Genomic DNA, 15,382 nt, shown 5'->3' with positions numbered 1-15,382 from the left:
CTATTGTTATTTCATTTATAGAAAAATATCTGGTTAATCTTTTCATACCAATTGATATATTTACTAGTTTCTCATTGCCACCACAGTTGAATTAGTCAACGCTTGCTGCATAACAAATAACCACTAACTCTTATAACATACAATAGCAAGTATTTATTTCTTGGCCACTTGTCTTCAGTTCAGTTGAGTTTGGCTGATTTTTAAGGCTGGTCTTGGCTTCTGGCCGTGGGTTAGTTTTGGACTTCCTTCTGAATTCATGTTTCCAGATTCAGCAAATAAAAATACACATCCCTCAGTTAAATTTGAATTTCAAATAAGCAACAAGTAATATTTTAGTGTAAATATATAATATTTCAGTGTAAGTATGTGTAAGTATGCATAGGGCATCCTTACATAAAAAATTATTTGTTGTTTATCTGAAATTCCAGTTTAATGAGGCATCCTGCGTTTTACCTGGTAACCCTATTTCTGACAGCACAAGGGAGGAATTCCCATCATGCAAACACATTCCAAATCTTAGCTAGGGTTGTGTCTTCTAATACCCCATTGGCCAAAGAAAATCACATGGTGAAGTCCAAATCATGGATGGGAAATGAGGAGAGGACGCTTCTCCCAGAGAGGTAGGGGAGGCAGACAGTAAATATTAGTGAAGAGTGATCTAATTTGCCAGAGTGCAAATTAGGTACTTTACAACCTTTGTTATGAAGCTTGGATAAAGACTTTTAGAAAGTCCAATTGGATTTCATCCCCTGGATCTCCATTCATGTGGGTAATTTTCGTTGTACTTATTCTTTTCTTCCTGATCAACCAAGAAATGTCATTGATTAAACAGGGGCTGCCTGTTTTTTCCATAAGAAATTCATGTTATCTGTCTCCTAATAGTTTGTCTTTGATTAGATGTTCAAGAGGGAAAAGTCTGGGAATGGCACTGATTTTTATGAAAGCAGCTATTGATTTAATCAAATATTTCATTAGAAATCCTATTCCATTGTGTACTCTACCAATTATTTCAATGACTAGCAGACAAAATTTTCTCTTGGGAAAGTTAATTGAAGGACTTCAGCAACACAGATACAAAACTGATATGAAATCTCCCCTCTGACTATATATATGGATTCTGGATATAATTTTTTTGTTTTATTTATTTATTTATTGACCATACTGAGTGGCTTGCAGGATCGAACCTAAGTCCATGGCAGTGAAAGCACTGAGTCCTAATCACTGGACTGCAAAAAATTTCCATTCTCCATGTCACTTTTATTTTTTGGCCGTGCTATGGCATGCAGGATCTTAGTTTTCCAGGCAGGGATTGAACTTATGTCCCCTGCAGTGGAAGTGCAGAGTCTTAAACTGAACCACCAAGAAAGTCCCTGGATATAATTTTTAAAATAATAAACTTCTTGCATTGTTTTGGGAATGTAAATGATACAGCCACTATGGAGAACAGTATGGATATTCCTTAAAAAACTAGGAATAAAACTACCATATGACCCAACACCCCCACCACTAGGCATATACTCTGAGGAAATTATAATTCAAAAACACACACGTACTCCAATGTTCATTGCAGCACTATTTACAAAAGCTAGGACATGGAATCAGCCTAGATACCCATCAACAGAAGAATGGATAAAGAAGTTGTGGTACATATATACAATGGAATATTACTCAACCATAAAAAGAACACATTTGAATCAGGTTTAACGAGGTGGATGAACCTACAGCTTATTACACAGAGTGAAGTGAGTCAAAGAGAAAAACAAATATCATATATTAACACATATATATGGAACCTAGAAAGATGGTACTCATGAACCTATTTGCAGGGAAGCGGTGGAAATGCAGACTTAGATAACAGATTTGTGGACAAAGTGTGGGGAGGAAAGGGTGGGATGAATAGAGAGAATAGCACTGAAACATATACACTGCCATATGTAAAAGAGATAGTTGATGAAAATGTGCTGTATGATGCAGGGAGCTCAAACCCAAACCCAGTGCTCTGTGACTACCTAGAGGGGTGGGATGGGGTGGGAAGTGAGAGGGAGTTTCAGGAGAGAGGGGACATTTTTATGCCTATGGCTGACTTATGCTGATATATGGCAGAAACCAACACAATATTGTAAAGAAATTTTGAAAATGTTAGTTATTCAGTCGTGTCCAACTTTTTGCAGTAAAGAAATAATCCTCCAATTAAAAATATAGAAATTAATAAAAATTTAAAAAAAAGAAAACAAAAATTTCCAGATTCCAGAATGAAGCAGGAACTTAAGACCAAATTTTTCAATCTGTGAACTGATGCTGAAGCTTCTTCTAGATATGAACCAATGACTCTGGGCTAGAGTTTTAACTCCCTTACTGGCCCAAAAGATTACAAAAGAATCTGGAAGAATCTTTTATCTGAGATAGCCAGAACTGGAAATTCTTAGCAAGAGAAGCCCAGTGAATCTTTTTCTTTTGTGAATGTTGATAGAAGAAAAACAAAATCTATATGTAGAACTGCTTGCAATATAAATGAGTTTAAAATCTAATTTTAGTCTTTGCTATGGTGTAGGAATATTAGGCTGAGAAAATCATCTGTCTTGGGCCAGAGAAATCCCTGGGACTCCCAGAAATAGCAAGGTCTAAACCTTTATGAGGGTGAACCAGTGGAAGTCCATTTCCTCTTCTGATGTGTCATTATTTGTCATGAGTTAATGTTCTTTAGGAATTGGTTTGGCCTTAGAACTTTCATGTTCCTTGGGTGTGGAAGCACTCTATGACTTTATTTTTTATTTTCTAACCAACTATTGGTCTTGGTTGCCCCTGAATAGTGGGGGTTCTATTCTTGTTGGTTTGATGTTATGATGACAAATAATACTTTCCTCCACTCCTTCAACCATATGGTTACCTAATGCCAGAAACCACACAGTTCATCTGGATAATGGTGAAAATGGTGGCTCCCAAAGTCTTTCAGGGACTTTCATTCGGTGAAATTGCTTTTTCAGCTGTGGGGAGGGGGTGGAGGGCACTGGAGAGTAAATAGTCCATTAATCCATAGTAAATATTAGCTTTGGCAGGAGATGACTGGAGAAATTGTCCAACTGCCATACCTCCTCCTAAATCAAAGAGATGTTCTGGATTCTCTGTCTTTTGAGATCAAGCCAGCAACACTGAACTCTTTAGCTTCAGAGTCTCTTTCCATGTCTTCTGCAAAGCTTCAATGGTCTTAGTCTCTTGATAAAAGAAGTGAAAGAGATGGCACTCTCTGCCACTTGACATTTATTTTTTGGCTGGTAGTTTGTAGTTTTGTTAGTTATTATTATTTTTATTGGACTATAATTGCTTTACAGTGTTGTGTCAGTTTCTGCTGTACAACAAAGTGAATCAGCTATGTGTACACACATGTCCTCTCCCTTCTGAATCTCCCTCCCACCATCTCAGCCCTCTAGGTCATCACAGAACACTGATCTGAGCTCTCTGAGCTATGCAGCAGCTTCCCACTACCTACCTATTTTACACATGGTAGTGTATATATGTCAATGCTACTGTCTCTTTGCAGGGAAGGAATAGAGATGCAGACAAAATGGACTTGTGGACACAGTGGGGGAAGGAGAATGTGGGACAGATTTAGAGAGTAGCATTGCCTCTTGACATTTTTACTTTTGCTTTTTTAAGTAAAAAAATCTCTTTTGGCTTTTTTCATCATATCAAATCTCAAGTGTGTAAGGGTCCTACAGTCTCTTTTGTTACTAGGAGGTGACAAATTTTCACAACCCGTGAACAACTAATGTCAGGTGCACACATGGGACCATTCTGCAGTCTAGAAGTTCTCATTTTCCTTATTTCTCTTCTCTTAAATATAAAGAGCTGTCATTACATGGAGCCCCACCTCTGCCAATAATTGTAGCCAAAACTTTCTCATTGTAATTCATAGAGGTGGGAATCCATATCACCTGCATGAATCAATGTTTTTACTTTGTATTCAAATAAGTGGAAGACAGGAAGGAAGGGATCCTCAGGACTGACATTGACTTAGCAGAGCTTCTGCATTCTGCCTCAGCCCTGAACTGGCCAGCATGTCTTGCAATTCTTCCCATCAAGAGGTAGATTCTGTTTCCTTACTCTTTGTGTCTGGTTTGGCCTTATGGCTTGCTTTGACCAATAGCACACAGTGGAAATAGTGTTATATGAGTTCTGGAATCTAAGCCTTAAGAAGTCTTGAAGCATCTTCCTTTCCTTCCTGGAGGAGTCAACTACCAGACATGTAAATCTTGGAACTTTGAGTCCCAGTTAAATTTTGAGATCAGCACAGTGGTATGAGTGAGAACAGAAAAGATCATCAGAATGCCCAGTCAATGCACAGAAATTGTGAGAGATAAAAAATTGTTACTGTGTCTGGCTATTAAGCTTTGGCATGGATTGTAATGTAGCAATTGGCAACTGAGACAATCTTTATATATTCAGTTTATTTCTACATGTGATAATTGCCCTTGTGGAGAAGGTGGTCTGTGTGTTTCCTTCACATGAGCTCCCCTTACTTTCCTCATCCTGGAAGTAGCTAGCATAGAAAGTGTTTTAGTAGTTGAGAATGTTTGATGCTATAATGCTGCTTTAACTTTTAGTTCAATTTTTTTAAATTAGTTTATTTATCTATTTTTTTAACTTTACAATATTGTATTTGTTTTGCCATACATTAACATGAATCCACCATGGGTGTACATGTGTTCCCCTTCCAGAACCCCCCTCCCACCTCCCTCCCCATACCATCTCTCCGGGTCATCCCAGTGCACCAGCCCCGAGCACCCTGTATCATGCATCGAACCTGGACTGGTGATTCGTTTTACATGTGATAATTTACATGCTTCAATGAAATATTTTTATAGACAAGTCGTAGAACATTATTTTGGAAAGTAATTTCTGACAGTATCCAAAACTGAAAGTGAAAGTCACTCAGTCATGTCCAACTCTTTGGGACCCCTTGGACTATACAGTCCATGGAATTCTCCAGGCCAGCCTACTGGAGTTGGGGACTGTTCCCTTCTCCAGGGGATCTTCCCAACCCAGAGATCGAACCCAGGTCTCCCACATTGCAGGCGGGTTATTTACCAGCTGAGCCACAAGGAAACCCAAGAATATTGGAGTGGACACTATCCAAAGGTGTTGCTATTTCAAATTCTAAATCAGGGGTTAGGAAATCTTGCCATTACTTACTCATTGAGTAGCTTTCAATCTTCTTTGTAGAATTCAGTATCAGTGTGCCCCCCACCCCGAGTCAGTGTGTACCCCAACTGAGAACTACTCAAAACTACAAATTAGCATCAATTAAAAGAATCTTTTAAAAAAGTGAACTCTGAAATTCCAGGCTCCTAGGAGGAGACATTTAAGTTGTGTTAAGTGAGTGAGGGGGAGGATACATTTGAATTGTTAAGTGAGGAGACATTTGTTAAGTGAGGAGACATTTGAATTATGAGGAAAACTCGGAGAGATATACTCAGAAACATAGCACACCATCCAGATCTGGCATATTTTCTTAAAAATACAGTAATATATAACTTATTGAGTTGTATTCACTAAATATGTATAACTTTTTAATACATCAATCAGACCTTAATAGTGTTTTTTTCTTAAATGCAATGAAACATAGTATCTCCTCAACTGAACTCAATGGGACATATAACCCATCTATGATTATAACTTGAACTGTTGTTTATTAAGTGAAAGGAATTGAGTGCATTAAATTCTTTACAGGCAATTTTTAAAAAATTTCTTTGGCATGTACTCCATGCTCAGAAATTTTATCCTTTTTTCCAAAAGGGAGTTAAGTATTAAAGGTATAATGGATTAAAGGGTATAATGTGTTTTAACTAACTCTGTCCTAATTTAGTATATTAAGTCACATGCACGTGCACATATACATACATGCCAGTTTTGTTCTAAAATATTAAATTATCTACATCTGATGTAGCATCTATTGTCAAAGTGATTTCAACATGGGTTATTCTTCCTGTATCTTCATATACAATATAAATTGCCTAGTTGGTAAGTAAAATGATCATGAAAATAATAGGAAAAAACGCCGGTGAATTTTTATGTGCAGAGAAGTTTATTAGGAAGCAGAGAAGTGACAAAACAAAAGAAATTCACTCGAGGAGAAAATAAGGGTAAACTGGAGGCCCCCGCCGCCCCCCAGCCCTGATCTCAGAGTGTCAAGTCAGTGCCATGCAGCAGCTGCAGATAATGGCCACCTTGTGGACCACCTGCAGATCATGACCAAAATATCAGGAAGAATGAAAAATTTAGAGGACTGAGATAATTTCTTATCTGATGGATTGCAAATTAATTCTTATTTGGTGCTGATATAGAAAGGAAAATATAGCAAGGGAGAATTACAAATGAACCAGAATATGCTCACAGAGTCAGCAGAACAGTGGTGGACCCACTGGAATCATAAGGTTCAACTAACTGAATGATGTCAGCTAGACTCCATGAGTCCTATGGGTCAGTGTGAAAAAGAATCTACATATGTGGGACAGAGGTAAGTGGAGACAGTGGTCACAAGGCAGCAGGCTCAGCAGCAAGAGGGACAGCACACAGGGCGGGGGCAGGTGGAGATGACACAGGTGGGGCGATAGCAAGTGGTGTGGCAGGAGACCCGGCCACACACTGGGCGCAGGCAGCAGCTCGGGCGGCAGCAGCTGGAGCCACAGCAAGAGGGGTGGCAGCAGCTGGAGATGCGGGGGCAGATGGGCTGGCAGCACACAGACTGGCAGCACCGGGGCCTGCAGCAGCTGGAGATGCAGCAAGTAGGCCTGTAGCAGCTGGAACCACAGCTGGATCCACAGCAGGAGGGGCGATAGCAGCTAGAGATGCAGCAGGTGGGGCGACAGCAGGTAGGCTGGCAGCAGCTGGACCCACCACAGCTGGGGCGGTAGCAGGTGGTCCTGCAGCAGGTGGTCTGGCAACAACTGGGGCTGCAGCAGGCCTCTTGGCAGAGACTTCGGCCACAGCTCTGATCAGAGCAGACGGAGCCACAACAGGAGCTGACCATGGTGTCAGAGGGTGGAGGTTCTGGGTGAGTTTCCAGGAAAGTGAGCTTCTTGAGTTTGAGTGTCTCCTCAGCCCACAGCCCCCTTTATACCCTGCTGAAGAGCAGCTATCATTACATCATTATTTCCTTGTTATTGTTTACCCTCTTAGGAAAATTGATCATTTAATTACATAATTGTGTGTTTATCGTGCAGCATTAGAAATCGGAGAAAATAGCACTTTTCCTTTTCCTGGTATGCTCGTGTGTGTCCAATTGGAAGCCATGTACCAGTTCTTCCTTAGTGGGTGTCACTTTTGCTCCTGATGTGTTCAATGTCTTAACAAAGCATTAATCATATGACTCTAACATGTTTTTAACGTCATATTCTCTCCTATCACTGCTGTCTGAACATCAGAGAGAAAAAGTTTCTTATACGGCTCATGTGTATTTTGTTGGCAAGGGTGAGGGGAACGTGTGCTGATCAAGTGAAGCACTGCAAAGGAAAGAGAAAGAAAGATGTTTGCGGGGAGGTTTTCCCACAAATAAGATGGATGATTGTGATACTCTGTAGGCATCCTGAATGGTCAGGAAGATTGTTAGACCACAAGGAAGTTTCAAATTCTGTATCTGATTTCACTCCACCGTCTCAAGCACTTAGCAATACTGACAGCTTTTAAGTAGAAGAAACACATTTTTGCTGTATGTCTCCCAGGCTAGGAAACATGAATGGGATGTTTTGATTTACCTTTTATTTGTCAGGCTTGTACACAGGATATTGCAGTATGAAAACATTCATTATATATAAACATGTTTGGAATTATTAAGCCTTCAAAAATATGGATCCAAGACATTCTCTTGGGTAGTAAGTGAACTGGACAGATATCTCTTCATCTTTTTCCTGTATACTTGAATGAGACACATGCATAAGAAACAGTTTGGCAATAGGTAAAAGAAGGGCTTCCCTGATAGCTCAGCTGGGAAAGAATCTGCCTACAATGTCAGAGACCTGGGTTCGATCCCTGGCTTGGGAAGATTCCCTGAAGAAGGGAATGGCTACCCATTCCAGTATTCTGACATAGAGAATTCAATGGACTGTATAGTCCATGGGGTTGCAAAGAGCTGAACATGACTTAGCGACTTCGATTTTCAAAAGAATGACAGTTATCTTTTTAAGTCTTTATTTTTTAATTGGAAGATAATTCCTTTACAAGATTGTGTAGCTTTCTGCAGTACAACAATGTGATTCAGCCATAAGTATATATATATGTCCCCTCCCTCTGATCCGTCCTCCCATCCCAATCCCATCCCACCCCTTTAGGTTGTCACAGAGCACCAGACTGAGCTTCGTATGTTATTTTTAACTGAAGAACTAGAATCAGCATATATAGTACGTGGATATGTTCCATACATCTTCAACAAAAGGTGAGGAATAATGATATTTATCATTTGTATTTACTATGCATTATGCTAAATCCACTAGGAACTATGCTGAGTTCACTGAGCATTGTGCTGAATAGCTTATATTTGTTTTCAATCTTTAATACAGCATATAATACATTGTATATTCTCAATACTTCTTTAAGCAATAGGCCAAAGAAACATAGAACTTTTGAGGAAAAAAGAAAAAAAGCTTGTGTAAGATTAAACAAAAGTTAAGCTGTTTTAGGACAGCTGAGGAAGAGATGAAAAATAAAGCTTGCAAGCCTTTTCTGAAGCCATTTCATCTTCCTGGAATGTTTCATCTTTATTGTAATCTTTGCAAACTACTATTCCTCTGTCAAAACTCCAGGTTTCCCCTGAATGCTTCCTCCCAATGTTTAACTACCCTGTTCAAATACAATTTGTCCCTGCATTGTGCTCTGAATTTTGCACATGCTGAGTACCACAGTTACTTTCTGTCATTCCACTTCTGTGATGCAGACGCCATGAAGGCATGAACTATAAAATTTAATTTTGTTACTGAGACAGAGCACATTAGTGACAAATGTTTGTAAAGTGAATGAAGGCTTTTGGATGACTTTGGGGTATGTAATTGTCCTTTAGAAAATGTGTCTGTTTTGCCTGGTGGAGAAAAGTGGGAGAAACATTCCAAACAAAGGGATCATGGTTACACTTAAGGAAAACCACATTTATTTATGTGTCAAGCAACGTGTCACCTGATAAAACACATTTGTGGAAGTTCATAATTGATCCATAGAATGGAACTTACCTATAGGACACCATGGATACATATGCTGTAAAAAAAACAGAAACATATATGATAGAAAGGAGGTGAACACATATGTTGACACTGGTTCTCTTCACTTCCAGATATCCCAATTTAGTTCTCTTTTGTGAGAAGTAACCACCATCACTGGTTTAATGTCAATCAACTAAAAATATTAGCTGAACATCTATTGTTGTTGTTTGAATTGCACCCAAAGTAGATATTGAGACAAAGATGTGAGTGCAAGTAGTTCACTTGGGGGCAGGGGGAAATTCTGGGAAGTACACATGAGGAAGTGGGAAAGCAAGGCAGGAACGAAAGAAAAACCTGTAAGTCTGGATTTATAATGTGGTTACCACTGTGGATAACTGAGGAATGAATCTGGGGCATATCTGAGGCTGGGGGCTATTATCAGCTATGATTATTACTATGAATATTATTGTTAACAGTGAAGTTGGGTGACTTAGAAAAATGATAGTTTTCTTACGCACTTAGTACGAGTTCTTCATAAAATCTGATGGGAAACATGTATTCACAGTTCTCAACAATAAGTATAAAAAATATGTAAACAAATCTGTCAAATAATATACTTACCTGGTATTGGAGGAATGTATTAACATTGCCTGAAGGAAAAAAATAACATTTGAATAAACATAAGAACAAAAAAATGTACAACTAAAGCTGAGTTTGTGAATAAAGACATAAATGTGATACAAATGCATTCAACAAGAATGTGTCTCTGTTTGTAAAAATAGGTTTTAATGGAATTGACAAAGACTTAGAATAGGAAACCCACTTCTGAACACATTCTTTTGTGTTATTTACATTTTTAAATAAAGCAGATATTGGTGTTTAGGGAAGGGAAGGAAGGGAAGTCGCTCAGTCATGTCCGACTCTTTGCGACCCCGTGGACTGTAGCCTACCAGGCTCCTCCGTCCATGGGATTCTCCAGGCAAGAATACTGGAGTGGTTTGCCATTTCCTTCTCCAGGGGATCTTCCCGACCCAGGGATCGAACCCAGGTCTCCCACATTGGAGGCAGACGCTTTAACCTCTGAGCCACCAGGGAAGTCCGATATTGGTGTATAAGTGACATAAAATCCTTAGAATACAATAAATGTACTTTACATAAAATTCACAGTTCTCTCTACAGATTCAGTTCCATAAGTTTTCTACATTAATGTTTAAGCTCTTACTTATTATACACTAAAGATGAAAAATACATTTCAGTTAGTCTTTCCAGTTCTCAGATTAACTGTTGTGAATTACAAATTGCTTTTGGGGACTGTTTGAGTTCCCTAGGAAGCAGACCCAGAGATAAAAATCAGCAAACAGGAGGTTTATTGAGAAGTGTTCTTGGGATTAGCACTTCTAGAAGGAAAGGGAAGGGAAGTGAGCAGAAGTAGACTGTTGGAGAAATCAAGCTGGGATAGAGTTTCAGTGGACATCTAAGCATGGCACTGGAAAGGTCCCTTTTTTGTCTTGAACATAAAATCACAGTCTCCAGGAATACCTAGGAACTGTCACCAGGTCTGTTTCACTGCTTTATATCACCTGCCTGACACTGAAGGTAGCCCCTCTATAAGGCAGAATAAACTGAATATTCTGAATAATAATAATAAACCAGATATACTGAAACTCTGGCTACTCGAACAAAGCAGAACTCCACTGTATATGTAAGGGCTCAGGAGATAAAGAATCAGCCCGTAATGCAGGAGACCTGGATTTGATCCCTGGGGCAGAAAGATCCCCTGGAGAATGGAATGGCAATCCACTCCAGTATACTTGCCTGCAGAATTCCGTGGACAGAGGAGCCTGCTGGACTACAATCTACGGGGTCACATAGAGTTGGACCCAGCTGAGTGACTAACATTTTCACTGTGTATGTGGACCAAGGACTCATTGCATGTGACCCGAAGTAGAAAATACACAGACTTTACTAAACTATCTATGCGCTTCTTTTATAGGTGAAAAAACCCTGAAAACTGGTGTTGTTAAAAATCATGTATTGTGTTCAATTTTTCCAAAACTTTCCTTCTGTTATTATATTCATAGATGCTCTATCACTTCAGTTTCACCCCCTTTCCCCATAAAGAATAGAAAATGATTAATTTTTCTATTTTCTAGACATAACTAGGCAGTGATCAACATTATTTGATCTTAAACTTCCAGATGTTCAAGTTGGATTTAGAAAAGACAGAGGAACCAGAGATCAAATTGCCAACATCCACTGGATCGTCAGAAAAGCAAGAGAGTTCCAGAAAAACATCTATTTCTGCCTTATTGACCATGCCAAAGCCTTTGACTTTGGAATCACAACAAACTGTGGAAAATTCCGAAAGAGATGGGAATACCAGACTACCTGACCTGCCTCTTGAGAAATCTGTATGCAGATCAGAAAGCGATAGTTAGAAGTGGACATGGAACAACAGACTGGTTCCAAATAGGAAAAGGAGTATGTCAAGGCTGTATATTGTCACCCTGCTTATTTAACTTATATGCAGAGTACATCATGAGAAATGCTGGGCTGGAAGAAACACAAGCTGGAATCAAGATAGCCGGGAGAAATATCAATAACCCCAGATATGCAGATGACACCACCCTTATGGCAGAAAGCGAAGAAGAACTGAAGAGCCTCTTGATGAAAGTGAAAGAGGAGAATGAAAAAGTTGGCTTAAAGCTCAACATTCAGAAAACTAAGATCATGGCGTCGGTCCCTTCACTTCTTGGGAAATAGATGGGGAAACAGTGGAAACAGTGGCAGACTTTATTTTTGGGGACTTCAAAATCACTGCAGATGTTGACTGCAGCCATGAAATTAAAAGACGGTTTTACTCCTTGGAAGAATAGTTATGACCAACCTAGACAGCATATTAAAAAGCAGAAAATTACTTTCTCAACAAGGGTCCATTTAGTGAAAACTATGGTTTTACCAGTAGTCGTGTATGGATGTGAGAGTTGGACTATAAAGAAAGATGAGCGCGGAAAAATTGATGCTTTTGAACTGTGGTATTGGAGAAGATTTTTGAGAGTCACTTGGACTGCAAGGAGATCCAAGCAGTCCATCCTAAAGGAAATCAGTCCTGAATATTCATAGGAAGGACTGATGCTGAAGCTGAAACTCCAATCCTTTAGCCACCTGATGTGAAGAACTGACTCATCTGAAAAGACACTGATGCTGGGAAAGATTGAGGGTGGGAGGAGAAGGGGGCGACAGAGGATGAGATGGTTGGATGGCATCACCAAATCAATGGACATGAGTTTGAGTAAACTCCGGGTGTTGGTGATGGTCAGGGAGGCCTGGCATGCTGCGGTCCATGGGGTCACAAAGATTCAGACATGACTGAGTGACTTAGCAGAACTGAACTGAACTGAAGTTTGATTAATTTGTGCTGTTTGGCAGGTGCAGGCAAAATACAATTACTTTGGATCAAAATGTAAATCCTTAAAACAAAGAAAGAGAGTAACAATGAGGTTCAATTTTCAGTGCCAGTAGGAGGATATTTATTTAGGTTCATGGAAATAGCAAGACATAAGAAAATCACCAAAAAATCTTCACTGGATTTCCATGTCAGAGAGATAAATTCAGTGCCCTCACAAGTGATTTAGACAAGTTCCTTAAGTATGAAAAACAGATGTGCTGAAGAAAAAGGGAGGAGTGTTGGGAGATTGTAATTTCCTGGGAGATTCTGAGTGATTACATTTATAAGTGGGGGAGTTTGGAGAGAAGTTAGAACGTGGGCTCAGTATGCTTGGTGTTTGCTTATAAAATTCAAGGGACCGGTTCTCTTGAACCCTCCACATTTTAAAAAGGAGCTCTGCAACTCTGGGGAGGGAGGAAATGAGGAAGCAGTCTGTTCAAAGCAGAGATTCAGCAGCAAGAGGAGGGACAGCACACGGGGCGGGGGCAGGTGGAGATGACACAGGTGGGGCGATAGCAAGTGGTGTGGCAGGAGACCCGGCCACACACTGGGCGCAGGCAGCAGCTCGGGCGGCAGCAGCTGGAGCTACAGCAAGAAGGGCGGCAGCAGCTGGAGATGCGGGGGCAGGTGGGCTGGCAGCACACAGACTGGCAGCACCGGGGCCTGCAGCAGCTGGAGATGCAGCAGGCAGGCCTGCAGCAGCTGGTACCACAGCTAGACCCACAGCAGGAGGGATGGAAACAACTAGAGATGCAGCAGGTGGGGCGAGAGCAGGTTGGCTGGCAGCACACAGGCTGGCAGCACTGGGGCCTGCAGCAGCTGGAGATGCAGCAAGTAGGCCTGTAGCAGCTGGAACCACAGCTGGATCCACAGCAGGAGGGGAGTTGGAAGCTAGAGATGCAGCAGGTGGAGCGAGGGCAGGTGGGCTGGCAGCAGACGGGGCTGCAGCAGCTGGACACACCACAGCTGGGGCGGCAGCAGGTGGTCCTGCAGCAGGTGGTCTGGCAGCAGCTGGGCTGGCAGCAGGTCTCCTGGCAGAGACTTTGGCCACAACTCTGGTCAGAGTAGATGGAGCCACAACAGGAGCTGACCATGGTGTCAGAGGGTGGAGGTTCTGTTGTTAATAGGAGAGTGAGGTTCTTGAGTATAATCTCTCCTTGCCATCTGTCACTTTTATACCCTACTGAGGACTACTTTGACCATGTGCAAGATTATTGTTTTTATCTCAATAGAAAATCAGTTCGTTTTAGCAAATTATATAATTGTGTTTATCTGGTAATTATTCCTATATTTAGAAATGGCACATTTCCTTTTCCTCCTGTATTCTGGGCTAATTTGGTTAAAGCCAAGTGAATCAGCACCCATATTTCTTCCCTTATCTGATGAATCCTTCATGTAGACTCATTATAAGACATTGTTTTGCTGGATTTCACAAGTTTTTATTTATGTATTTAACTCCAGGATAATATATTGAGTATGGATTTTATGGGGACTAAATCTCCTCTGCTGTCAAAGAGGTTAAGAGCAATCATATGAAATGCTGTTAGGAAAATAGGATTAAAGACCCATCTTAGATTAGGAGAGAGAACCAGTCATGTACAATGAAGAGTACTCTGATTCCTTTGGACTACTGGGTGTTCATTAAGGTGTAAAAGATCCCAAAGGAAGTGCCTGTTTTCTTTATTGTACTGTGTGTGTTCTAAGTCGCTTCAGTCATGTCTGACTCTTTGCAACCCTATGGACTTTAGCCTGCCAGGCTTCTCTGTTCACGAGATTCTCTAGGCAAAAATACTGGAGTGGGTTGCCCTGCCCTCCTCCAGGGTATCTTCCCGATCCAGGAATTGAACCCATGTCTCTTACATCTCCTGCACTGGCAAGCAGGTTCTTTACCTGGCACCACCAGGCATTTTCTTTATTGGTTCTATCTATAAAGTGTTTTCTTTATTGGATCTATTCAATTTGAAGGAGTTATAGTACAGTGATTCACTACTTCTAAATAGTAAAAACACCTTGGCATGATGGGTCCTTTGTAACATGTGTTAATTATTATTGACATGTTCTTCAGAGATTACATATTATAAGTTTTTTTAATCTATAATTTAGTAGGTCAACATACTCAATGTGATATGTATAACTGAGTATTATTGAAATATATTTTCTTGTATTATGAGGTATTGTCTCTTAGCAAGATATATTTGAGATTTTTCCTTGATATAAATGAAAGATTAAGGGATTAAGGCTTAATTTCTCTCCCACAGGCATTTGAATAAGACAAATAAGACATACACATGAGGTTTGCAGCTATTTAGAGTGTGATTACTAAACAAAATACCAATTATATGTTTAAATCCATATACTTTTAATGAAATATAACACTAATAGTTACTGTTTTTGAGTGTGTACTGGGTGTTAGGAATTTTCTGAGTCTTCTATAATTGTTATCTTGTTTATACTTCACAAGGACTCTGTGAGGTAAACACAATTTTCTTAATTCTTCTGACATGAAGTAATTATGACTCAGATAGATTGAAGTCACACAGTAAGCAGGGAAGGTGGTTCTCCCATAGAAAGTTCAAAAAAGTTATGAACATTATACTCCTAAGTCATTTTCTTGCTGTCTCATTTGTGTAAATATGCTTTCTCCCTTATCAACTCAGCAAACTCTTGCTTGTACTTAAATGTCCAGCCAAGACACAAAATCATCTCTAATGTCTTTCTTGGTTTCTCCCACACTCAAAATGAGTCCTTC

The 15,382-nt window shown here is 40.1% G+C and overlaps 1 protein-coding gene across 3 annotated transcripts; it reads right to left on the bottom strand.

Annotated features, from left to right (window-relative positions):
- Positions 1-13,082: 13,082 nt before the first annotated feature.
- Positions 13,083-13,727, bottom strand: LOC145540984 (uncharacterized). 3 transcript variants are annotated; one of them, XM_081576145.1, is made up of 2 exons: positions 13,533-13,727; positions 13,083-13,475 (listed from the first exon to the last, which is right to left on the bottom strand). In XM_081576145.1, the coding sequence occupies exons 1-2, from the start codon at positions 13,725-13,727 to the stop codon at positions 13,083-13,085; spliced, it is 588 nt and encodes a 195-aa protein (XP_081432271.1). The 3 variants fall into 3 exon arrangements, with proteins under 3 accessions (XP_081432271.1, XP_081432272.1, XP_081432273.1); XM_081576146.1 differs by having other exon boundaries at positions 13,083-13,473; positions 13,561-13,727; XM_081576147.1 differs by having other exon boundaries at positions 13,083-13,482; positions 13,591-13,727.
- Between the last annotated feature and the right edge of the window lie 1,655 nt (positions 13,728-15,382).

The sequence above is a fragment of the Giraffa tippelskirchi genome, chromosome 3 (genome assembly GCF_054371585.1).
Source record: "Giraffa tippelskirchi isolate mGirTip1 chromosome 3, T2T-mGirTip1v1.2.pri, whole genome shotgun sequence".
In the NCBI taxonomy this organism is placed as follows: domain Eukaryota; kingdom Metazoa; phylum Chordata; class Mammalia; order Artiodactyla; family Giraffidae; genus Giraffa; species Giraffa tippelskirchi.
The sequence above is the reverse complement of the archived record's forward strand: the minus strand, read 5'-3'. Positions and strand labels throughout refer to the sequence as shown.